General features: G+C 43.1%; 1 protein-coding gene across 5 annotated transcripts in view; it reads right to left on the bottom strand.

Moving 5' to 3' along the window:
* Nucleotides 1-25987, bottom strand: part of Tet3 (tet methylcytosine dioxygenase 3) — a 110229-nt gene that overhangs the window by 43906 nt on the left and 40336 nt on the right. For all 5 annotated transcript variants that reach the window (XM_074050020.1, XM_074050021.1, XM_074050018.1 and 2 more), the window contains one exon: nt 14231-16376. In XM_074050020.1, the coding sequence (XP_073906121.1) occupies nt 14231-16376 (2146 nt within the window). The remainder of the gene's footprint in view (nt 1-14230; nt 16377-25987) is intronic.

The raw sequence follows: 25987 nt of genomic DNA, 5'->3' as shown, positions 1-25987 counted from the left end.
GGCCCTACAACTGCTAGGCAGACAATCAACTACTTGTGATATACTTCCACTCCTTTTGTTATTTTTCCAGATAGGGTCTTGTATTTTTGCCAAGGGCATCAGACCACATGCCTCCCTCAGAGCTGGGACCACACATATGCCCTACCACACTCAGCTTACTGGTTTTTGAAATGGGGTCTTGCTTTTTGCCTAGGCTGCTCTGAGCCATGAGCCTGCTGAACTCCAACTCCCTAGCAGCTGGGATTATAGCTGTGAGCCACAGTGCCCAGAAGCACTGTTTCTTTTAATTGTATCCCTTTCCTCGAGTATATACTTGTACTTGGGGAGCGGGGAGGTATTCTGTGGGAATAAATCTAACAACGTACACACACACTGACACTACCAATTTCTTCTTATATAAATAATATCTCCTTGTTTTCATACAGGTTTTGCTTTGTATATTCAATATCATATATGGTACTTAAAGGTTATTAAGTTAGGAGCTAACATTGTAAGTATAAGAGAAGAAATACAAATATAAACATCAAAACTTTATGTAAAAACCCTGTACTGTTAAGTTTGAATTCTAAATATTGAATGTGTTACTCAGCTTTTCATCACTATGAAAAACTAAAATAAAAAAAGCCTGAGATCTTATAATGAGAATAGGTTCATGGTTTCAGAGGTTTTAGTCCATGATCAGTTGGCCCTGTGGCAACACAGTGTACCATAGTAGGAGTGTGTAGCAGAGGAGGCCTGTTCACCTCATGGCAGCTGGGAAGCAAAGAAAGAGGAGGAGGAGGTGCCAGATCCCAATATTCCCTCAAGGGCACCTCCCCAATGACCTCTCACTAGGCCCACCTCCTGAAGGTCCTGCTGCCTCCCAATAACACAAAGGCTGGGGACCAAGCTTTAACACAGGGACCTGAGGGACATTCAAGATACAAACTATAATAATCACTATGAACTTGGGTTACGCTCACTGACAGAGCATAAAAGCAGCGATGCTCTGATAGCTATGACTATCCCTAGCTCTCTGATTCTGACTAGTAAATATCATCATCCAATAAAAGGACCAGATGTGTGTGCTCAGAGAAATGGTCAACTTAAGGTCTAAGGCAGAAAAACATAATGTGTGCTCTAAACATCTTGTATAGAAAGCAAAGAAGTGCTCAAAGAATGGCTGAGAGGTGCAGTATATCCAAAGAGCATCCAAGTTGGCCTTTCAGGGGTTCTCAGTCAAATCTGGGATAATTTGAGCAAAAACACTATAACTACAATACATGAAGTATAAACATATTTATAAATGCATAATGAGAATAAAGAAAAGCAGGAAAAAAAGATAAACCTTCATTTACTATCATTGGAGGTGACTATTCATTTGCTGTAATATGTATAATTTTAATAATAGTACTGTTAAAAAAGATAACACTCTGCTACATAAAGCATAACAAAACTTCACATAATTTAAATTTTTTGTCTTGTACTTATGGAAAAAGCTTTTAAACTTGTTTACATAAATGTATCTTACACATCAATATATATATAGAGAAAAATGAGCTAAATAAGTCGTTTCATAATACATGGAATGTGGTCACTTCAACTACAAACTTTTGTGCTGCTAACATCAAATTTATGCCTTGAAGCTTAGTTTACATGCTTTTTATTTTTTTGCATACATAATAACTTGTTTCAATGCTGAATCACAGCACACACTTTATTCTGGAGGGTACCAGGCTTTGAAATCAGAGCTTTGTGCTTGCTAGGTGGGTGCTCTAACCATTTTGCTTTTAGTTATTTTTCAGATAGGGTCTCACTTTTGGCCTGAGTTGGACTTTAATTGTGATCTTCCTACGCCTGCATCCTGTGTAATTGACTGACAACTTATGTAAGACATCATTGATTATAAGCCATATCCTGGCTTTAAAGAAGTTTTTTTTGTTGTTGTTCATATTCTGATAATTAATGATTAAAGGGAAAATTATGGATTATTTTGGCTTCCTGGTAGAACAAAGCAACTAAATGATGAAGTAAAGCACTTTTGTTAGGTAGTAACACTATACTTTTAAGCCAGGAGTTGTGACTCAGGCCTGTAATTGTGGGAGGCTGAGATTTAGAGGATCACAGTTCGAGGCCAATCTGGGCAAAAAAATGTTCACGAGACATCATCTCAACCAGTAGCTAGATGTGGCAGTGGTGCACACCTCTCATCCTACCTATGTGGGAGCCTGAGATCGGGGGATTGAAGTTCTAGGCCAGCCCAGGTAAAAATGTTCATAAGATCCCTATTTCAACAGAAAAACCTGGGAGTGATAGCACACTCCTATCATTGTAGCTATGGAGGGAAGCATAAAAAAGCAGGACCACAGTCCAGGCTGCTCCAGGCAAAAGGCAAGACCCTAGTTAAAAAATAATCAGACCAGAAAGAGCCGGAGGTGTGGCTCAAGCAATAGAGCACCTACCTTCCTAGTAAGCCTGAAATCCTGAGTTCAAACTGCAGTACCACACAAACACACAAATCTACCTTTTTAATTTTAATCTCATAATATGGTATTGGTAAGCATAGGCCCTATGTCATTCGGCAAATCTCTAGAGCTTACTCATCTTGCATCACTTTTTATCTACTAAATACCTTCCCATTTCTCTCCCTTAGCCCCGGCAATCACCATTGTGTTTTCTACTTTTGTAAGTTTGACTATTTTACATATCTCACCTAAATGGAATCAGAATGTGTGCTTCTTATTAACTTATTTCACTTAGCATAATGTTTTCTAGATCTGTGTAAGTTTAGGGAAATGACAAGTACTGAGAGTGACAGAAAATCACTTTGCAATCTCTAATGGGCAATTAGCTTACATAAGAATCAAGGGGATATGGATAATCTCATGGTGGCAAAGTACTGTCCCAAAGATTACTTGTTGGCGGCAAAGGGAAGAAAGTAACTTTACAACAGCAAGAACAGGCTTTCGTTACTTTAACCTAGCGATCAATCTGGTATCACTAAAGTGGGACAATCAGACCTCTGGAAAAAAAAGTTTCACCAGAACCGAATTAAGTTGTTGGAGCTAACTCTCAGTCCACAGGAAACACAGGGGTACAGGACTATATTAAGCAACGACACAAATCCAGAATAATGAGACAACATACTAGACAAACAGCTCTGTTCTCTTCAGCACACTCTGGGCATGGATTGCCTTTCCTTCCTGCAATGCTTCTGCCCCAACCACCGCTTGTGGCCTTACACAATACCCGTCACATGGTACCATCACAGAACTGCAGTTGGAACTCACTGCAGCTAACGGAATGTGCCAGTGGGCTTGCATTCAATTACCGTGCCAGACAGGAGGCAAACGCTGCAGGACTGTATATGCAATATATGCTCTGAACCAACAGCCAATGGATGGCACCGTTTTTCCCACAGTGAAATAAGTTTTACTTATTGATGCTGTTTAATGCTATTCACCCTCAATTCACTAGGTGAGCCAACTTACACTTCCCTTTATTCCTCCACCAGCACTCCCCCTAGTAACTTAGAAAATCTGTAATGTTTTTTGTAAAAAAGTCTTTTAAAGAGAAATAAGTTGGCACTTTTACAATTTCTCCCACCTCCTTCCTTAATTTTACCACCTGCTTTTTGCTTATATCTTCATGAACATTTTTCTCCCACCCTATTATAAGATGTTTAACATAAAAATAAACTTATTTTGCTGAAGGTGTGGCTCAAGCAGTAAAGTGCCTGCCTAGCAAGTGCAAAGCTCTGAGTTCAAACCCCAGTACCACCCAAATAATTTCAAGTAAAACCTAAGTGCCCTATGTTCTAGAAAGGTATCAGTTATTTAAATTTAGACTTTTTGTTTGAACAGATTTAGTGTTCACTGCCACCCATTCATAACACGACTTCCCCATCTCTCATTTAGTATGCTGCATTTCCAGAAAACTGTAGTTTTTGTGTATTTGGAACTGTCTTTACACATATGAATGGTCACTTGATTGGATCAGAATTCTTGGGTAAAACTGTTCATTTCAACACTCTACATTGAGTGTTGAAATACATATATCCAACAAAGGACTCATGTCCATAATAAAGAACCCTTATCAATCAAGTAGGAATAAGACAGAAACACAAAGATGTCCAGGTACAGTGGCTCATGGCTACAATTCCAATGACTTGGGAGGGTATCATGGTTTGAGGCTAGGCCAGGGAAGTCAGTGAGATCTCATCTCAACAAAAGCTGAGTGCAGTTGTACACACTTATAATACCAACTGTGTAGGAGGCATAAGCAGGATTGCTGTCAAAATACATGAGACCCTACCTGAAAAATAACTAAAGCAAAAAAGGGCTGAGGATTTTGGCCCTGGGGGGAGAGGGAGAGAGAGAACAAAAACCCAAAGATAAAGAAATACGACTGTGCAGGCACTGTACTAAAGAGGGTATATGAAAAGTATTCAACCTCATTAGTCATTAAGGAAGTGTAAGTAGCACAAGATATTACCATACACCTACCACAGTGGCAAAGAGACTGACCGGCACTATTTGCTGGTAGATGCGGACTGATGCTGGTGAGAGGTTACATCATCACAGTCAGCTTGGAAACCTGATGTACCCACTAAAACTAGAGGTACACAATTTCAGTCCTAGGAAGAAACTCAGAGATATATGAAAGTATACTAGTGCACCAAAAATACGAGTAAGAACGTTTCATGTCAGCATGATTTATAACAACCCCAAACTGGGAATGATGCAAAAGACCATCTTCAATCTAGTGGCTACACAGTGGTGTATTCATAAAATGGACTACATACCAGACGGTAAGAATGAACCACACGTAGGCACTGCTACATATAACATATTAATCCCCCAGTCACTGAACAAAAACCAGAACATATAAGAGACATATGTACATATGTCCAATTCCATACAAATGAAGATCAAGAACAGACAAAACTTACCAGAGTAGTTAGAAGTTAGAATAGTTACCTGAGGACAGGGACAGGGTAAACATAAACAGCTCAGGTTTTGCAAGGCACATAGGCTCAATGCCAACTATTCAGCTTTGCACTGTAGTGTAAAATAACTTTAGATGACATGTATGTGAGTGAGCACGACTATGTTTCAGTTAATCTTTATGGACCTTAGAGTTTGGATTTCACACAATTTTTGAGTCATGATTTTTTTTTTCAACCATTTAGAAACATTAAACTATTGCTTACTCACAGATGTGGGCCAGATTTGGTCTACAGACCATAATTTTCAACCCATGGTGTTTAAGGGATCAGGGTGGTAGGGATCAGAGGATGTGGGGAGTGGGGACATTCTGAGGTGTTGGTAAGGTTTTGTGCTACTGGTTACACAAGATTGTTTCTTTTGAAAAATTAATATTTATGTGCTTTTCAGTAAAAAAACACCCTTCTAAAGTTAAAAAAACTTCTTTTCAAAAACAAGTATATGGGACCAACTTTAATCTGTAGGCAATTCTTTATCCTTGAAATTCAGTAAGTTCCTCAGAATCATTATTTGCCAATTTTCACTCACGTCTTCCAGGATATGGTAATTTCTTATCATAAAGCTTTTTTCATTTCAGAGAAGATCTTTCTTTGGCTCTTACCTTTCTTCAATTCCATGTTCTTCAGTGAGGACACCCATGAATGCTCCCAATGTTTCCAACAAAATGACAGTGTGTGGGACCCCCAAAGTCTCCCTTCTGAGTCCCTCATTTCCGCTCTGTGTTCATTTCTATGGCTGTATGATTTTTGGTTTAGTTTTTTTCCCCTATATTTGAGTGGTCTTGCATGCCTGTCTCTCATCCTCACTGATGTTTTTCTTGTAACTCTGAGTCTGCTTTTTTGTTTTTGGCAGCTTCCCATTCCCATATAGACTTAAGAGCTTTGGAATAGCATAGTTCTTCTGGAATTTAATCTGTAACTCTTGTAACTTTGTAATTTATCACTTCATCTTTCAATTCTGATTTCACAGTGAACATATTATCCAGCTTCCTTTAAAGTATAAGTTGGTTTTTAAACAATTCTTATATTTTCCAATGTAAATTTCTATCTTAGATGTTATACTAATCACTACACTTTTCCCACAGTTTAAATGGGTACCATATTGGATTTCTGTTTATCTTTGTTTTGTTTTGTTTTTGAGACAAGTTTTCTCTTTGTAGTCCAGGCTGGCCTCAAATTTGCAATCCTTCTGCCTCTACCTCCCAAGTGCTGGAATTACAGTCATGTACCACACCATGCCCAACCCTGGCTTTTTTTTTTTTTTTAAATGGGACTGGGGTTTGAACTCAGGGCTTCGGGTTTGCAAATCAGGGCACTTATCATCCCTTGAGTTGCACCTCCAGTCCATGCCTGACCCTGTTAAACTTTGGCTAGGGGAAGTTTATCTTTAGGACTTCCCACCTTCAGGTTCTCACCTAACATTATGGAGTGGATAATTCTTTGCTGTGAGTCTGTTCTGTGTGTGGTAGGAGTTTAGAAGCATCCCTGAACTCTAGATACCAGCAGAATTGCACTCATTATGACAACTAAAACTGCCCTTGGACAGTGCCAAATGTTCACTGTTAGGAGAGGGACCAAACAGCCTCCCTCTAAAAGCCACTGGTCTAGACTCATTTATCTAAAATTTGGTCACTGCTCAAATTTTTCTGGTAGAAATTAAGCTAGAGAATTGGATGTTGTAGAGGTTTCAATTATTGGCTCAAGAGTTCAGCAGTCTTGAGAGGAGGATGGGAGGAAGTGGGCTGGCTCTGGTCTAGACATTTGCAATTGGGACATTTCATCTCCAAACATGCCGTTTTGCTGGAGCTGATACCTCTAAATTTGTATGTTTGTGTATGGAGGGTTGACTTATATGTTCTGTCTTGATGTGGACAATTTGGGATTTTGGTTTATTCCCTCAAAAGGGTGTGAGAAATGGTTACTGTTGTAATAAGAGATCAAAAAAAATTTTTTTTTTTTTGGTGGGACTGGGGTTTGAATTCAGGGCCTCACACTTGCAAGGTAGGTACTCTTATTGCTTGAGCCACTTCACTAGGCCAAGAGATCGAATATTTTTTTTTTTTAAAGCCCCATATTTGGCAGGATTTTTGTTTGGTGGTTCAGCAAACATTTTTTCCCTACACAACGGTCTTTGGCACTGCTGGCCCTCAGCTCAGAGCTGACTCCCAGTACATGGTCTCCCGTCTCCTCAGCCTAGACTTTACCCCACTAGAAGCTGGGACAGAGGAAGAAAGTCAACCTACTTGGACTCCCCACTTTTCACAGAGCATGCCTTCTGTACAGGTGGTCTCTAGCTCATTTCTCAAGTTGTGGGGTTCCTCTGAGCCTCCAAGAATGTTTTTCCAATGCTGGGAGTTGTATATTGTAGTATCATCCTTTAATTTAACTTAATCTATGGCTCTTATATTGGCAGACAGCCCTTGGTTTAAGATTGTGGCTATCCTTGAATTTCAGCTGGGGAAACTTAGTCCTCTAATTCTGTTTCTTTCAGTTTCTGTCACATGGGGTTTCAGGAAAGGAGTGTTTTGCTATCTTATTGTTGGGTCGCCATTATTCCTTTCAGTCACCAGTAATATTCCTCCTTCCCCATAAAGATAAAGTGGAAAGCAAACAAATGGCTCAACTCAAAGAAAAATCTACAGTAGGTTAAAACAAGAAATGAAACAAGAAGGTTCCCCTCTCTGCTTTCTAAACATAATAGAGAGCTCAGGAGAGACCTCAGGAGAACAAGATTCAATTTTTGAGAAAATGCTGGTTATATGTCTCTAGTGTTTTTCTTAACCCTGTGCACTTAATTTCATACTCATTAAAATAGCAAAATATGCTCTGTTCTAGTTCTGCACTGGGCTGGGGAGAAAATGAAACCTATCTTTTTTTTTTTTTTGCTATCAGCAAGAGCTACTAAACATAAGAAACTACTCATTATTATAACAGAGAGACCCTCAGTTTCTAAATGACCTCCCACGTTTCCTTCCTTCTCTACACACAGACTAGGGCATTCACACTTCCTGGGGGGAAACCAAAGTCTAGAAATGTACATGGGAGCACATCTGGGGCACTTTAAAAAATGACACTGGTACAGAAAGATAGTGTAAAATAAATACCTAAATGTCCCCACCCCAAAAAAAATCATGCAAGGATTTTATTTGTACCTATCTCCTCTTTCCAAACAATCCTCTATAATGCCTGTTTTCTAATGTAATTTTAGTAGGCTTAGAGCTAACAGCTTGAGTAGAAAGCTAATTAGATCCACTTCCATGTCAGTCAATAATTGATCAATGGTATGCTTCCTGAGAGACATACGTCCATAGCAGTGGGCAGGCCTTATCAGGGATCAGGCATGTTAGATGAATTTTTTTTTACATTAAAATATCAGGTCATCTGTCTATGAGTCCATGGGGAGCCTGCAGGATTTACTAATAAATATAAATGCCTTCATAAGAATGGGCTAACCACAAAGATTAAAGGTAAAGAGATGATACCTAACCAATCTAAAATCTTTGTAGAGCTGAAATATACAGATCGGATAAGGATGACCAAATAACCAAAAAATAAGTAGGGTGTGCTTGGCACTAGCCTCAGTGCTTTAGAAATACAACTCACAGTTCCTGTTCTGAAGGAACCTGGGATTTAACCAGTGCACAGAGAATAAAGTCAGACAAACCAGCATTAAATCCTGACTTTTCCTTAGCACTAATATTGGTAGCTATCCCTGGGTTCCTGAACCTACTCTCTTTACCTTTTCTTCCTGTATCTCTTCCACATGTTCTTCAGAACCTCCTGTGAGAGTCCCTTTCCCCTAAATGTTAGTCTCTTCTATTCTCAGTCTCCTTCTTGGTCTGAAATAACCATGATTTGAAACTTCAACTGCCATCAATGCCAAAGAACCTCCAGATCCAACCAGACACTGCAGGTTCCTTCCACAGATGTCTCCAAGGCTGGAATGCCAACTCACTCTCCTCCAGAATTTCCAATCTTGGTGAATGACAACACCATCCACCCAGTCTCCAAACCTGGACCCTCAGGAGTCACCTGTGACTGGGCTCCTTTTCCCTCTCTCCTATATCCAACTGCTGCTGAAGCAGTTAAGTTTTTCTCTGATCCACTCTTCTTCTCCCTTCCTACTCTTAGTCATGCTCTTAGTTCAGGTACCCATTCTTTCTTGCATGAAAGACACCTGAGCCTGCAAACTAGTTTCTCTGCTTTTAGTATCTTCCCCCACTCCCCTGAAACTCTGCTCTCCAGCCCCTCCCAAACCTTCATCTAACACATCAGTCAAATCAAAACTACTTGTATTTCCCTGTGTTCTCTCATCTCCACATCTCCATGTGGTTTTGATTTTCACATCTCTTTGCCTGGCACACACTATCATCTCTTTGTTAACCAACTAAACTTCTACTGATCCTTTAAAACTCAATCAAACATCACCTCTTCCAGGAAGTTCTGATACCCTCCTACTAAGGGTCAGATTCCCTGTCTTTAAATTGGTATCCAAATATTCTGTTGTCTCAAGAAATACTTGAATAGGAAGTTCCTCTTTATTTCAAATCAAATGTAAGGGAGGAGGATAAGTTTTCATAAAAATTATAGGAAATAGACTTTACATGATTGTAAACAGATAACTGAGCACTCTCCATCAGGACTCTGGTTCCTACTGAAGTCACCTGGCAGACACCACAATCAGCCCCATCTGATGGATAATACCACTCCTTTACCTGGATGTCACCAGGTTCCAGGGAAGGGAGATTTTTTCTTGTGACTACTTCTTTTGGGCAGGTTAATCAACTGATTAAAATGCAGCACTTCTATGAAAGGAAGTCCCTAAAATCTACATCTCCTAATCGTCTGCTGTGGCTCTGGTTCAGTCTCTGCAGCTTCCTGCTGGCCGCTCCACAGAGACACCAGGACAGCACTTAAGAGCTAACACAAACTGTATCCTCATTTGTAAAATGGTGACTAGATCTCAAAGGATACTTTTCCCACTAGAAAGTCATTTGGACTCATTCTCTGTCCTCACCTGGCTCCTCTGGGAATTTCTCATTACTGAGAATGGACACAATGCAAAAGTTCTGAGCCAACCATCCCTGCAGCTCAGTGTCTGAATGGTTAAGGGTGGTTGGGGGAATCTCCAGTGCATGCTTCAAAATTTAGAGATATGATGACAGCCACATATCTCCTATAATGGTTAAATATAGAAATCCAACTTGCCAAATTTTCTCAAAACTGTTAATATCACACTACCTTTCAGAGGAAGACATTTCCTTTCATGTCTTCTAAATTTACTTCTTAGGGGGAAGCCAAGATGGCGGATTGCTGATAAACCCCAGAATGCTGAACTCTCACAAGCCTGAAAGAAAACCTCAGGTTCATGGTAGCAAGGGTAAGGGAATCTAGCTATTCTGCCAAATAAGAAGTCCCCAATATATGGGCAGACCAAATCTACAATGACCAACCTTTAAACTCAGCTTTTTAAAGCACCAAACATCCCTAGACAGGCAGGCATTGCTGGGAAGTGGTTTCTCCCTCTCTGAAGAGCATGCATACATAAGTAAATAAAATTCAACAAAAAGGATTGCAGACTTGAGCCCTGAAAGTGCTGGCAAAGTCCTGGACCCTGAAAAAAGACCAGGAATGGTGGATGTGGAATCTCTGACTGCCACTTGCAACCCTAGCCCACCAACCTCCAGTACAACTGAGACACATCTACGACCCATTCGGGTAAATGGATGGAATGGAGAATATCATCTTAAATGAATGAAGTTAGCCAGGTTCAGAAAGTGAAAAGTCACGTTTCCTCTCATATGTGGAATACAGACCCAATACAAATACCAGTAATATTGTACATACATAGAAATGTATACAGAACTTTTACTCAAAAGTAGGACTGATAGAGGAGACCAAGGTAGGAGGGAAAGAAAGTGAACAATATTTAATGTATCACATCTGTGTAGGAACAAAACAATAAAAACAAAACACTGAAAACTGTTAAACAACGCAGGATAGAGGGAAAATGGTATATGGAAATGTCATAATGAAACTCCCTGTATAGCTATCTTAAACAAAAATGTCTGGTGCTCTCTTCATTCTACTGCACTGTTGTAGTTAGGGTTTTTTCTGAAGTAACCAGTTTCAATCACAATATGACATGGTGGTTATAGGAAACCTATTGCCCAAAGACTGACAGTCTTCATATCATACAGCTGTAAGGATTAAAGGAAATGGTGGCTATACAATACTTGGCTTGGTGCCTAGAACAGAGCACATGTTTCATTAAATACTATTATTGTTGTTTTCAACAGTGTCCTAACCAATCTCCTGCTACAGGTTATCTATTACTGTCCACCAATATAATATGTCTATATTATTTTTATATATATGATACATTATCTCTGGCTGAAGGAGTGGCTCAAATGGTAATGTGCCTGCCTAGCAAGTGCAAGCAAGGCCCTGAATTCAAACCCCAGTATCACAAGGAGAAAAGAAATATATATATATATATATATATATATATATATATATATATATATATGTAGGTTTTTTTTTTTTAAACCACAGAAAATTTCAGAAAACATGAGGGAAAAGTGACTCAGTCTGACCATGGAAGCGATCACTTGGTGTAGTTCCTTTTAGTCTTTTTTCCAAATTTTTCCACCTAGGTGAGATGATCATTCACGTATTATTTGTTTCTGCAGTTTTTCCTAAGCATCTTTCTATAAGTTAACATTTAACAATATAACATAGGTTTGGTTCTAATTTTTTGTTTAGACTAAGATACAGGTAAAATGCAAGCTGTGGCAATAAATGATTGGTAGTGATGGGACTCTGCTCCCCTATTTCTTCCCCATGCCAGGGCCCACCCAACTGCCAAGGCAGCAGCTGCCATGTTGCCACTGCCAGATATCTCAGACCCTGTCTATTGCCTGTATCTCTGCTCACTGGCTTCAAGCTGGGTTGCATCCTCTCTGGGGGGGGGGCTCCTTAAGTCAGAGCAACATAGAACACTGAGGTTTCAGGACCACTCCTGCACCACTGGCCTTTCATCCTGTCTTCACACTCCTGGGACCCCTAACTCTTGCTCATATACTCCTCGATCTGGAGGGGACACTTGCTGTTCTCTCCATCCATATTCCCTACATTTTTCAAAATCCAGCTCTGAATAAGAGCTTCCTGAACATTATCTTCTGTGATGACAACTAAGCCTGGACTTATACATACTCTCACGTTGTGACTACATTCCCATGACAGCTGCGGGGGGGAAGGAGGCATACAGCAGACCCTGTTGAATGGGACACTGGATATTTTATCATCTAGTTTGTCTCAAGTAAGCCACCATATGAATCATTTCTCTTTATGTTAATTCCTATTGGTAGTCACATGGAGAATCAATAAATGACTGAAATAAAGAATGGCCAATGCTTTTCTTCTTGTCTTTTCTTCTTGTCTGTGTATCCTGTGAGGATTCTTCTAGTCCTCATATGCGCCCAAAGCAATTCTAAGTCCTTGCACAGACTATCCTAACAACCCTCAAAAAAGTAGGTGTAATCATTTTCATTGTACACTGGAGGAAAACGAGACAGAGGTGACATGAAGTGTCCACGCTCTCCTAGCTAGTAAGTGATGGAGTTGGGATTCCATTTAAAAAAAGTTAGCTTAACCAATTCTAATATCCACAAAACCAAATGCAACAATTTAAACATTTACTAAGGATCAGCTAAGTCCCAAGGTAAGGACATTCCTGACCTTGGCGTAGGAGAAATACTGAACACAGCACTAAACCCAGGCAGGTTGGACAGACGCAAACAACTCTGCAGAAACGGGAAGAGGCGGGGAAGCATGTGACCACATCAAACTTTCCCCAAATATTGGAAAGTAAGGGGCCCTTCAAGGTCATATCAAAATAAGGCAGCATTAGTAGGACCATGATCTTGGAGCATGTCTGAAATTTTCAGCAGGATCCTCCACTTGGTTGTTCACCTCCTCATTAGAGGTACAGGGGCCAACTTTCTTCATTCCCCAAATGAGTCTTTGTCATTGGTCCTTTGACCTCATACCAAGGATAGTTGGAGCAGGAGGACTGCCCAGTTCATCCTCACTGACTGGGATGCAGCATCCCAACGAGTCACAAAACTTAATTGCTATTTGTGCATTTAGTCTTAGGAAAAGATCCGTTTGTGTATCATAAAGTCTCAAGAACTCAACGTGCTCATTGCCAAGCATCAATATGTCTTTCTGTTAACACCGGAAATGCACAAGTCTTTCACAGAATGCTCCACTAACAGTACAGCATGGGAGGTCAGAATGGACCTGGAGCTTACCACTGCACCAGTGACCTCCTCTGGGATGGTCAGGTCCATAGCACTGGTCCTCTGAGGCCCCAGGCCCCACTTTCAATCCAGAAGGCAAGGCTTAACAAGTTGACTCAGCTTCTCAACACTCTGACCTGCAGCACAGGTGCCCACACAGCCTGTACACAACTGTTAGAACAGCCAACTCAGAACTCAACCTCCAATCTCTCAGCCACTTTAGAAACATCTAAACAGCACATCACTTCCCCTCCAAATTGGCGTCCCAAGTAAACACCACCACCAAAACCAAGACTGAGTTGGCCTCATATCCTCCCCTTAAGAGGCCCTTGGTCTCTCAGGCAGGCCCTTGTCCTGTTAAGGACACCTCTCTTATAGTTATCCCATCAGGCCAGAACAGTCTTCCAAAAAAGCAGAAGGTGACAAGATATTATTTGCTTTAAAACCCTCAGGAGCTCAACTACTACCCATGGAATCAAGTCCAGTTCCTGATCTTCGCTCCCAGATCCCTGACAGATCTGGCCCCTGCCTGTCCCTCAAACCACTTTTCTTCATCTTCTTTTGCTCTTGCAACACCAAGAAAAGTCCGAAAGAGTCCCATCCTCCTACAATCCAAGTTGTTCTCTCTTCTAGAATGTCTCCTGTCCACTTGATGGCCCTCAGGACTCAGTGCAGGCACTGTCTCCCACAGGAAGGTATCCATATGCCTTTGATTTGATGGGTACCACACAGCACCTATGCCTACCTATATGGCACATCATCATACGGCATCATAATCAGTTTTCTTCAGTCTTTTCCACTAGCCTATTAGCTCATTTCTAGGTTCCCAGGACCTAATATAGCAGTCAGCACACAGTAAATGTTTGCCAAATGAAAGAACCTGGAAATCCAAGCACACCATGCTGTGGCCCTTTGCCCTTCCTTGACACCCAGGTGGACTTACCGACGCAATCGCAGGTGGGGAACTCAGCCTGGGCCCTCTTGGCAGGTGTGTCCAGCAGACTCTTGGTGGGTGTGTCCAGGTACTTAAGAGGTGACTCCAAGAAGCCACTGAGGGTGGGTGTGAGTGGGTTCTCAGCCTTAGTAGGTGTGGCCTCCTGGCCTCCCTCCTCTGAATGGAAGCAGGTGGTTGAGAGCACAGTCACAGCCCCTGAGGATTCAATCTTGATCTGCTTGGGAGAGCGGGTAGCAAAAGGGCTCTCAGGGGCTGGGAGACATGATGGCTGGCTCTCAGGGTCCTGAATGGGCACAGAAGGAGGGCCGGGAAGCCCAAAGCTATCCCCAAATTCAGCCTCAAACTGCCGAATGAGCTCTTCCAGCTTGTCATCAGCAGGGGGAAGGGGGCCAGTGGAGCCTGGTTGCAAGGCTGCCATGGGGCTGGGGGACCTCATTTCCTGAGTAGGGGGCAGCAGGCTGTCCCCAGAGGGACTAGGTGCAAATAGCGCAAGAGAAGGTTCTGGGGGCACAGGGAGAGCAGAGCCCTGTGTGGCAGGGAGAGGGTTGGGGAGAGGGGTAGGTGGAGGTGCCTGCACTTCCTCGGAGGCAGAGGACTTCAGCCCTTCCAGGACGATCTGCCTGAGAGGCAGGAAGAGGGGCTGCGGTTCCCGGGGCCTAGACTTCTTGATCTGAATGGGTTTTCGGACACTGGGCTTAATCCCAGGGGTGGCTTTCTCAGTTCCCACAAGAGGTCCAGCTGGTGCAGGGGGCTTTTTCTTCTTCTCCTTTGGTGGTCTATCTGTAGGCCGTGGGGCAGGTGAGCTTGGCGGGGCCCACCAGCCAGGAGCAGGAGGCTCTGAGGAAGCAGGGAATGAGGCATCGTGGGCCTGTTCTAGAAAGAGACTGCGCTTGTGGTGAAGGTGCTGCTGCAGGGCAGTCTGGGCCTTCTGGTGGGTGTCAGGCTCCGAGGATGGTGGGGGAGCCTCCTTCTGGAGAACGGGGGATGATGACGGAGCTGGGGAGGAAGAAGGTGCCTCAACCTTGATCTTAGGTTTGGTGGGCAAGGCCTCAGGTCGCTTGAATACTGACTGGATGTAATCACTGGCATTGCCTAACAGCTGCTCCAGTTCAGCCATGGGGTCAGAACTTGGGCGGGGCACGGGCCAGGAGTTCCGGGGTGTCGCTGGTGGGGTGTCAGTGCCCCAGGCTTCAGGAAACTCAGTCCTTGGAGTTGTCGGAGGGAAGGCTGAGCTATCAGGAGGAAAGGATGGGTGCTCCTCAGGGGGAACCACAGGCCATGAGGGAGCCCGGAGGTAGGACTGGGGAGACCTGAATGGGGCAGGAGAGGACAAGGCCTCAGGTAGGGGGCAAGAAGTCTGGGAGGTGGAATGAGAAGGCTGGGGGAGGGCGGAGGAGAGCTGTGTGAGGGCCTCGATGGCAATGGCTGTCTGCAAGCTGATGTTTTTTTCCTTGGCGATGCTCAGAGCACTCTGGGACAGGGGTAGACCCTCCAGAGGAGGTACTTGGGAGACCTCAGAGCTAAGGAGTGGCCTGGTGGTTGGGGCTGGAAGGCCAGCCTCAACAGGTGGCAGAGTCCCCGGGAGCCTGGGCCGCTCCTGCCCTCCCTCCATGACCACAGACTTGATCTTCCCCTCCAGCCACTCGAGGTAGTCAGGGCACTCTGGGCCATCGCAATTGCAGTTGGGTGGTTTCATGCCATGCCGTGCAAGGGCCAGAGCTGTCTGCAGGGTGTCAAGGTCTTCGCTGCCAGCAGAGCAGCCCTCAGGCCCTGGCTGGGGGCCCCTGCTATTGTTGCTAGCTTCACGACTCATCTCACGGTTGAAGGTTTCATAGAGCCGGGTGCTAAGGGCCCCATAAGAGGACACAGCTTCGGCCACAGCCGAAAAGGCCACCAGATCATGGGCATCTTCTAGGCGAGCAGTGTGAGTTGGGCCTGGGGCAGCGTCCCAGTTGGGCTTCTGGTCTACCCGCCAAGGACCCACAGCCCCTAGTAGATTGGGTCTGGCGGGCTCTCTAGCACCATTGACCGGCGCCCCTGAGGTGCTTAGCTGCCTTGAGTCCCCATGGTACACTGGCCCTGAGTCCATCTGACCTGGAACAGGTCCATCAACTGGGCTGAGCTCTGAGCCTGTCTGGAGAGACAGAAGAGAGAGACAAGAGAACAAAAAGGAAAAAGATGAACCGTGGTATTTGAAAAGCAACGCCCTGCTTCACAACACTCAGGAGCATTTCTAGACCCCACTTTTCTTGCAAATTCTCTCCCTGGTACTTGAGCCTCAATTTACCTTCCCATATCTCCATTCCTTAGCTGATTCACTAGCAAAAATGTGGAGGTCTCAGTGTAGGTCAGGCTCAGTGAGAGCCTCAGGTTGATCACACTGTTAGGGCTCCCCTAAAACCAGAAAAAGGTCCTTAACTCTCAATGACCAAAGGGCCATGTTTTGTTTTTTTTGTTTTTTGTTTTAGTCAAGAGGGAAAGAAAGCTAACCAAGCCCAGCATGTAATCATGTGCTATAAAAGGAAAGCATGTGTGTTGCAGGGGTCAGAAGAACAGCTTTCATAAGCACAGCCATACCATCCTAGTGGGAAGGAACCCATAGTTCCTTCCTCTCCCCGTTAAGCCTTCACTTAAGCCCAGGCTGAGCTCAGAGAGCTAGTGACAGATCACACGTTCCCACATGCAGTCCCAGGCCTGAGGGAAAAACTGATGAGCCTACACAATATGTGTTTAGAACCATGTCAAACTAGTCATGCTGATAGCATGTGAGTTCCTACTTGGAAAAAAGATTCAGATCTCTTCCTAAGCCCAGGAACCACCATTATACACCAGCTGTCTACAGAAGAACATAAAAAGGAAGGGATGGCAGGAAGGGGGCCAGGAGGGCCCAGCCCAGCAAGATGAAAGCTAATAGAAAGAGATGAAATTGAGTTTGCAAGATTCATCCCTCAGGAACGTTTTTCTTCATATGCATGAGGATGACAGATTTCAAAAGCCACAGTGATGCTGCTAGCAGCAAGTGGAAGCCTGATGAGGTGTAGGATAGATACATGGTCCGAAAGCTTCTCCTCAAAGATTAATTACAACAGTAACTTCAAATTTATGCCTCTGAAGAGAATATTGGGGCCCCTACCCCCACCCCTTTCTCCTTTGCTTCTTGGTCTCCATGAGAAGAACAGTCTATTCTACCACATGCTACCTACCACAGGTCCACAGTGATAAGGCCAAGCATGGACTGACCTCAATGAACCCATGAACCAAAATAAATATTTTCTCCTTTTAAGTTGTTTTTCTCAGGTACTGTTACTGTGATGGAAAGCTGGCTGACACAATGATGTAGAACTCTGGTGGACACCAGCTTAACCAAATGACTAAGGTTATCATCACCAATACTGGAACAAACCATATGCCTCTCCACATAATGTATTGAGGACTTCACACCACTACACAGAACTCCTGCCAAAGTGCAGAACCTGAATCTATTCATGAGGAAATGTCAGATAAATCCAAACTGCAGGTGTTCTACAAAGTGCCTACAATGTTCTCTTCAAAAATTTCAAAATCAAGAAAGAATTTCTTTCAGCTTGTATGAGAAAATGCATGCTCATACATTAGAAACACAGCAATAAAGAATATATTATTGGGATAATAAATGAAATCTGAACATGGACATGGGCAAGATAATATTGTGTATATCTTAATCTTCTTTGCTTAGATCATCAAAGTGTGGTTATATAGGAGAAAATTCTTATTTGGGCATGCACACTGAAGTGTTTAGGGTGCAGGGACAATTATTTCTAACTTACTTTCAATCAGTTCCAAAAATTATATGCATATATAAAAACACACACATACAGCTGGGTGCCGGTGGCTCATGCCTGTAATCCTAGCTACTCAGGAGGCAGACATCAGTCTGAGGAAGAAATCAGCCTGAGCAAAAAGTTCCCAAGACCCTATCTGTAAAATACCCAACACAAAAAAGGACTGCTGGAGTGGCTCAAGTGGTAGAGCACCTGACTAGCAAGCATAAGGCCCCAAGTTCAAACTCCAGTACCGTCCCAAAAAAAAAAAAAAAAACCCACCAGAGAAAATGATAAAATGAAATTGTATGTCTTAAAATTCTATCAAAATAAGAAAGCTAAGAAAAATTACTGTCTTGGGTAGGAAAAAAAATACTTAAGACAGGTAGCTAAAGTGTCAGACATGGTCATCACGGGCTCCAAAGTGATGGTGAAAATTGTGGCTTAGAGTCAGCCCTGTGGGAGGTGAGGCCCCAACCTGTAGTTCATCCCTCATCCCCATAACTATGCCTATTCTGCCCACAAAGGACCCTCAAGTTTCTCTCATAGGCCATGTTCTCTGATGTTACCAAACTTTGTACATACGGTTACCAGCCTTTCTAGCCTCTTAGAGGGGTCACAATGGCATACCCTTCAAACATTACCTCATGGTCACCTCCTCTCCTACCCAGTTGGCAGGGAAGGCCCCTTCTTGAGCTCTTATGCATCTTGCACACCGTGGCTCCTTCCCCTAGGTTCTCATGGCACCTCTACTAGCACTTATCACATGCCATGACTATTACACGTTCAAGCAGCTACCTCCCCTGTCAGGTGGCTCCTACAAGGCAATGTCCAAATCCTAGTGACTTCTGTGCCTCCTGTCCATAGCTGGTGCAATAGCACACTCCCAAGAGAAGGAAAGACCTCCTGTTCCCACTGGCTATGGAGTAGTCCAGCCTCTCCTAACCTTGGAAGACCACCGCTCAGATACTTGTGAATGTTTCTGATGATCTGGTACTCCCTCCTTTCTTAGGGACCTACACAAGTGTGCTGAAGAGAGGCTACAAAGTCTGAAGCAACCAAATTTTACATGCTTATGTATAAACGACAGGAGCACGTGTAACCAGGAAGAAACATAAGAGAGCAGCATGGATTTACAAAAACAGTGTCAGGAAGACTAATGCTGCATGAGCTGAGGCTTCCCCAAAATGGTCAAGACAACTAAAAGGGATTTTAAAAAGTTATTTTTGGTGTGTGAATAAGAACAAGGAAGGGCTAAGGCTAGCTATTGGCTTCTGAATTCCTTCAGAAAGAAAACGCTTTTTAGATCAAAAAGAAGGGAAAAGATAGGGATATTGAGTGCAAGGAGGTAAAGCCAGCATGGATGGGAAGATGTTAAGAAACCCAAAATTGCAGCTTCCTGGCCAATGGACCCCACTGATTTATTTCTCAATACCTTCCAGTGATCCCAGAGCAAATATGCCAGCAGACAGTGCCAACAGGCACAGAGAGCAAGCATAATTCCCAACTTTCAGTCCACAGGATTTGAGATTTTTGGTGTTTTTTTTTTTTTTTAAATGGTACTGAGGTTTGAACTCAGGGCCTTATGCTTGCTAGGCTAGTAAGCCTAGCAAGTACTAGGCAGGTGCTCTACCACTTGAGCCACTGTCTCAGGTAGGATTCCTGAAAGAGCTAACAAAGGAAGTATAAGGAGTCAGGTTCCACAGAAGACCATCAACCCATCAAGAGCCTACCAATTTTACTGTTTTGTGTCATGTGGTCAGTGGATCAGTAGGTGAGGGAATACCATGGATGGGGTCATAGACTCAGAGATGGGGGCCAAATTTGTTACAGGTCTGTTTTAGTTGGCCTATCTAGTGTTAATGATTTTGCTTTGCCAAAATTAAAAATAATCAAATTGTACACAAAACCTGGATTTTCTTGAAGGTCCACATTTCTATCAGGCAAATTTGCTTATAACAGAGCAGTGGCCTTTGCTTACACAATTATAAATAATCCAGCTCACTCCTGGTTTCATCATCCACATTGCCTTCCAGAAACCAAGGCCAGGGGTCAGGGATTGATTACTTATTAATTGCCTGAATTAATTATCACTTCATTCACTTGTATTACCTGCCAAGCCCCTGCAGGCTTTTGAGTTTGCAGTTCAGTCTGTAAGTGGTCAAGTTGTAGAATGTCTTCCATGACCCCTCTGAGGACAGCTACAGAGTGAGAGGCTTAGAGCTGGCTTACCATTGGCTAGACGACCATGCTCAAAGGGTACAAGTGGTGTATCAACTGGTAGGGGGAAGAATCTCTAGTGGTTTGCCATAGCCACAGGGTTCTTTTCTCAGAACTGTACTGTTCAACATATTCATATAATGATAGAGAAGGTACACTATGTTCAGTGACAGCACCAAGTGCCATAAAGTCACACAGGCTTGGAACAGTAGCTGAAAAGACTAGAGAGAAAAAAAATCTTAACAGGGTAAATAGGATCCTGTACTTAGATCCTAAATTTTACCTATGTAGATTACTGTTGGGAAGGGCATTTAACAATGTCAGCAGTGTGCATTAAAATGTCTCAGGAACCAGGGAAGAGAAAAGACTGTCAGTTAACTGATGCTGCACTCAATATGATATGATATAGCTGCTTCAGTCCTATGGCCCATGTTTTATTTCAAGCATTTTAACTACATTTCACAGTAATGACTCACTTCATACCAATTCATTATATACTTATGACATTTTACAAAACAGTACCTCCTCTTCCTATATTATCTAATGTCTTTCTTCTGTTTTTCCTTTCTTTTTCAATGTAGGATGCAATCTATTTAAGTTGATTTCAAACTAACAGGTTCCTCAGTTTGACACACACATAGCTATGACATAACCCAAACAAGACCTGTAGCACAGACAGTGAAGCACCATTCTACCCAGACAGTCCCCTACATGAATACAGGCTTCTCTTTGGAACCATGACCTCTGGGAACACAGAGGAAAGCAAGCAGAACAGCTCAAAATCATAATAGGGCACCCCACAAATATATACAACTATAATTTTTTAAAAAAATTTTTATTTTATTCATATGTGCATACAATGTTTGGGTCATTTCTCCCCCCTTCTCCTACCTCCCTTCCTTACCCACCCCCTCGTCCCCTCCCTCTCCCCACTACCCGGCAGAAACTATTTTGCCCTTATCTCTAATTTTGTATAACTATAATTTGTCAACAAAACAACTCATACAAGGAACATGTTCCATTTGGTTCGGAGGAAGATAAAACTCAAGGTGGTCTTTAAACATTTGTTGTTTAGGAATAGAATCAGACCTGTTTTAAGGTAGAATTAGAAAACAGGTAAAGCCTGAGTTCTCCATGCATTTAGGAGAATTCCATTTAGGGAAAAGTTTTCTTAATACTATGATACTCAAAAATGCACTGAACTCAGTGGCCCTAACATCCAGGGAGTAACAAGTTCTTATCCATGAAGACACTGACAAGGAAACTAAGTAGCTGTCCGGCAAGCATCAGCAGAGAGGCAGTGCAGTGCTGGCGGGCATGGAGGCCAGTTCAGGCCCTTCCAGGGCACCAGCTCAGACATGTACAACCCTAAAACCCACACTTTCCCCCTCAGCTCTCCTTCTTCTCTGGGCTCCAGCAAATACCACTTGAAGGATGCTTTTCCCCGTCTGCTTCCTGACTGGATTCCTCACCAGCCCTCCTGCCAGCTCCAACACCTGGCAGGTGCTACAAGCCCACTGAGTGCCAGCTTGTCCAAAACAGCTGGCACTGTTCCCCATCTCCAACAGCTCCTTTTCTGATTTTTGCACCCACCAATGTTCTCAACCCAAACTTTACATAGACTCCTGCAAGGAGCCAGTCATCAGTCAAATAACCCTGAACATGAACCGTCTCTTCATCTGTCTCCTCCCTTTCCATGCCTTTCCAGGCCTTTTTGTGTGTAAGCACTTTTTTAATTGTCCCATGGGACAGTGGCTCCTTTAAGCAACTTTATGCACTCTGAGCCCCCTTCCTTCGCTCCACATACCCATGCTCTTTTCTCCATCTACAATCTATTGTTGAATATACCTCATCTTCCCTTGAGACTCCCAGCTACCAACTTCGTAAGTCTTTCTCATATTCTATCATGCCATCAAATTTTAAGGGTGCTATGTGTACACATTAAGTGCTTAGTGTGTATGGAAGACTGTTTTCCAAAGAGTGCCACATCAATCTCATAAATTCTTCTTATTCTGTGACTTTGGCACTTCTCATATGGGAAGGTGGGGGTCTGTATTACCTTCCCTTCAATCTGGGTGGGCTTGTGACAATGGCTGACACTACACGACTTTCAAAAATTTAACAAAGAAGGCAATATAGCTTTACTGCTTGGGCAGCTAGAGCTCAGCCACCCTGATGTTAGAATGCCCAGGACAATGGAGAGCCCAGAGCCAACTGAAGTTCCAGTAGTGGCCATTAACTACCACACAGTGGTGAAGGAGCCTTTTGAGGATCTCAGCCCAGGTGTCAAGTTACCCGAAGCTCTTAAGCCTTCCCAGCTGAGACCCTAAACATCAAGGAATAGATACAAACCACCCATGCTTTGTCATTTCTGACAAATCCACAGAATCTAAGAATAGTGATTGATGTCTTAGGCCCTTAAGTTTTGGGGTGACTGTTACCTAACAACAGACCAGACTATTTCAAGAACTTCATGAAGATAAAGAAGGGGAGAAAAAGGCCTGTGAACAAATGTCCTAAAGCATATTTAGTGCTGTGAAGGCAGGGTATAGCTGGGCCTGTGGGTTGCGTGGAAGAGTCAGTTCCCTCCAGATAAGTGGGTGCGTGGGTGTTCAGAAAGGTTCATCTCTACTTCAGGATGAGGACAGAAAGGTGGGCAAGTATTTTGGAAGAGAAGAAAGAGGAAGAATCCCAGATGGAAGGAATAGAATACACAAAGACCCAGCGTCAGGATGGGGACTGGTGGGGTCGGGTAAGCTGCTGAGCGTATTTTGATCTTCAAGTGGGAGGTGGCAGACATGGGGCCAACAGCATGAACACAGAAGAGAGTAGACTGACATTTTAGGAGGAGCATTCAGGTGTCCCTACAACAGCAATATTTCAGAGGTCAAGTTAGTGACCCAAACACCAGGTAGATGAATGCCACTGTCCAGAACTGTGATAGTAAGGGTCTGAACTAGGACACTGGTAGGGAGACAGATAAAACATGATCAGGTAAATTATTAGCTGTGGAGAATGAGATAAGGAACAGAATCAACTCCTGCCTGGTCAAGTCCTCCTTCATCAGTCCTGCCCACCCCAGCACCTGGACCCAGAATCTACAGTCATCATACAAGGCCTCATTCTGTTGGGGATCTTTATAGAAGAATGTATGACTAGTTCCCCTCATCTCTGGGCAAGCAGGGATTTATCCTGAGAAGTGGTAAACATTAAATGTCCTTCTTAGATACAATAAAAGACTTAAGCTCTCACGCTCCTTCCTGAAGAACTAACACGGTATTACCGCCCACATCACAGCTCTCATCTTTGAAGTCCTTCACGTCTTTCTTTCTCCAGGGACTTCTATTGGAAGATGACCCTATGTCCTGCCCAGTCAGGACTCTGAGGTCCCACTGCCACCTCCTCTACAGCGAATCCATTCCTAGGCTCACAAATCCTTACCACTGGCCCCCATATACCTATAGGGATTCAACAATGGCAGCCTGCCCTTCCCACCCAAGGGGCTCCAGAGCCTCCAGATGGCCAGATGAGGCTAAAAAAGAATGACACTCCACTCTCCAAACACTTAATTCAGTCACAGTGAGGTTTAGAGTTGACACCAGCTTCCTAAGTCTTTCCTGACTTACATAGTAACAACACATGGGAAGCAGATAAGCAATTCTCAAAAGGAAATAGAAACGGGTAAGGAAGGCTAAGGACATTATCTAGAAACAGCAAATTTCTCATTGGCCATACCTTCTTCAGGCCTTGGAGAAAGTGAAGTTAGAAGAGGAACAGAGTCCAGAAGGCTGATTTGCTGCCTTATACCAGGTCAGAAGAAACATGTCCGAGAAGGTGTTTTCAACCAGAATGAACAAACCTGTTACCACCCTCCACAGAGGCTACTGACCCAAGCTGTATAGTGGTATCTCCAAGAGCAAATTCTCATGGGATTGCAAGATAATGGTGGCTGCTTTTCTGCCAGCTGGTCAATAAATCTCACTCAGCACTTCCCTAACCACACCCCCACCAGCTGTTTGAGGGCTTGAACTTTCCAGCCTCACCCTTTTTCTCAGTCATAAGAGTTCAGCACCCACTTCCACATGAGGCCAAATCCTTCCTTCCTTGCCCAAACACAGTCCCAACTCCCTTGTCATATTTATGGCAAGTTCTGTCTAGAGTTGATCAATTATTTCTTAAGAGACTTCTCTCTCCTGGGATTTACTAACAAAGCCAATCTGTGAGTGCAGAGAGACTTTTGGAGGACCCTTGCAGAGAATGCGCGCGCGCGCGCACACACACACACACACACACACACACACACACACACACACACACACACACACACACACACACAGTTAGCTCAGGCCCAAGTGTGCACCCCCTCCCACCAAACTGGCATTCTCTGCAGAGAAGAAACCCAAGAGGATTACATGAAACTTCTTGAAAGATCACATGTTGGTAGAGGACATTCTTTGGGGGAAGGTGGTTCTTGTGGTGATAGGTACATAACAGTAAAACATTTTAAAAAGTCTAATTTTTTTGCTGCTACAAAATGGACAGATACAGTAGATCTTTCAGTGGCTGCGGTGATGCTAAGGAAAATGCTCAAATGGGCCTAATTCCCCAAGGTCATAATATCTGGCAAAAATACAAGCCTATGACTGTTCATGCCTGCTGACCTAACAGTAATTAATGCGGACTCAAGGAAGAAAGGAAAAGAAGAGGCTGCACTAGGAAAGTCTAACTCTAATGGAAACAGGCTTATGAAAGGCTGAACATTTTGCTAATGTTTCCACATTTATCTATCTCATTTAATCATCACAAACTATTAGGTAGAGACTATAAATAAGAACACTGAACACCAAGAGGTTAAGTAGAATTTCTGGATCATACAAGCAATCTAGAAGGTCACAGCCATTTTTAACCTCTAAATACTCTTACTCCCACTTCAGGACATGCAAAAAGACCTGGCATGGTGTTTGGTGCCCACCTGTAATCCTAGCTATATGGCAGTGAGGGAAGGAAGATTCCAAGTTTGACCACCCTGGGTATACAGCAATAGATCCTACCTCAGGAAAAGAAAATAAAGAGCGAGAGAGAGAGATTCCATGGTTAAGATTCCATTCTATCAACAGTCATCACAGGACTTAGGAGAAAAAATGCTTAGTTCAAATCTTGCTCCTGCCACTTACTAGCTGTGTGACCCTAAGCCAATTAATCTCTCTGTACCTGCATTTCTTCATCTGTAAACCAGGAATTAGCCAACAAACAAAAAGAACTCATAATAGCACAAGTACATTGTTAAGCACCATGAAAAGTTATTTTAGTTCAACACCAAGTGCTGACAGGGTTTATCAGCAACTTTCTTTTATCTCTGGCAGGAAAGCAAAAGTGCTCATCGACCACTGAATGGACAGTCTAATAGTACACAGCAGTGAGAATGAACAAACCACAGTACCAAGAATGAATCTCAGACACTAGACTCAAAAAAAAAAAAAAGGTACAAGTTTCAAAAGATTACATACATTCTATTCTGTCATTCAAAAACCTCTAATAAAGAAGTAAAGTTAAATGTAAAAAAATAAAAACTTTAAAAGGAAAGATAAAATTCAAGGCAATGGTTACCCCTGGAAATGAAGACCAGAAATGGACTGAAAGAAAATGGTACACTCAGTGATGCTGTCAACATCCTAGTTAACATGGGTAAGGAATTCAATTGTGTTTTTTATTGTTATGCTTTATC

This window comes from Castor canadensis, chromosome 12 (assembly GCF_047511655.1).
Source record: "Castor canadensis chromosome 12, mCasCan1.hap1v2, whole genome shotgun sequence".
Classification (NCBI taxonomy): domain Eukaryota; kingdom Metazoa; phylum Chordata; class Mammalia; order Rodentia; family Castoridae; genus Castor; species Castor canadensis.
Note: the sequence above shows the minus strand (reverse complement) of the source record. Positions and strands in the feature narration are given on the sequence as shown.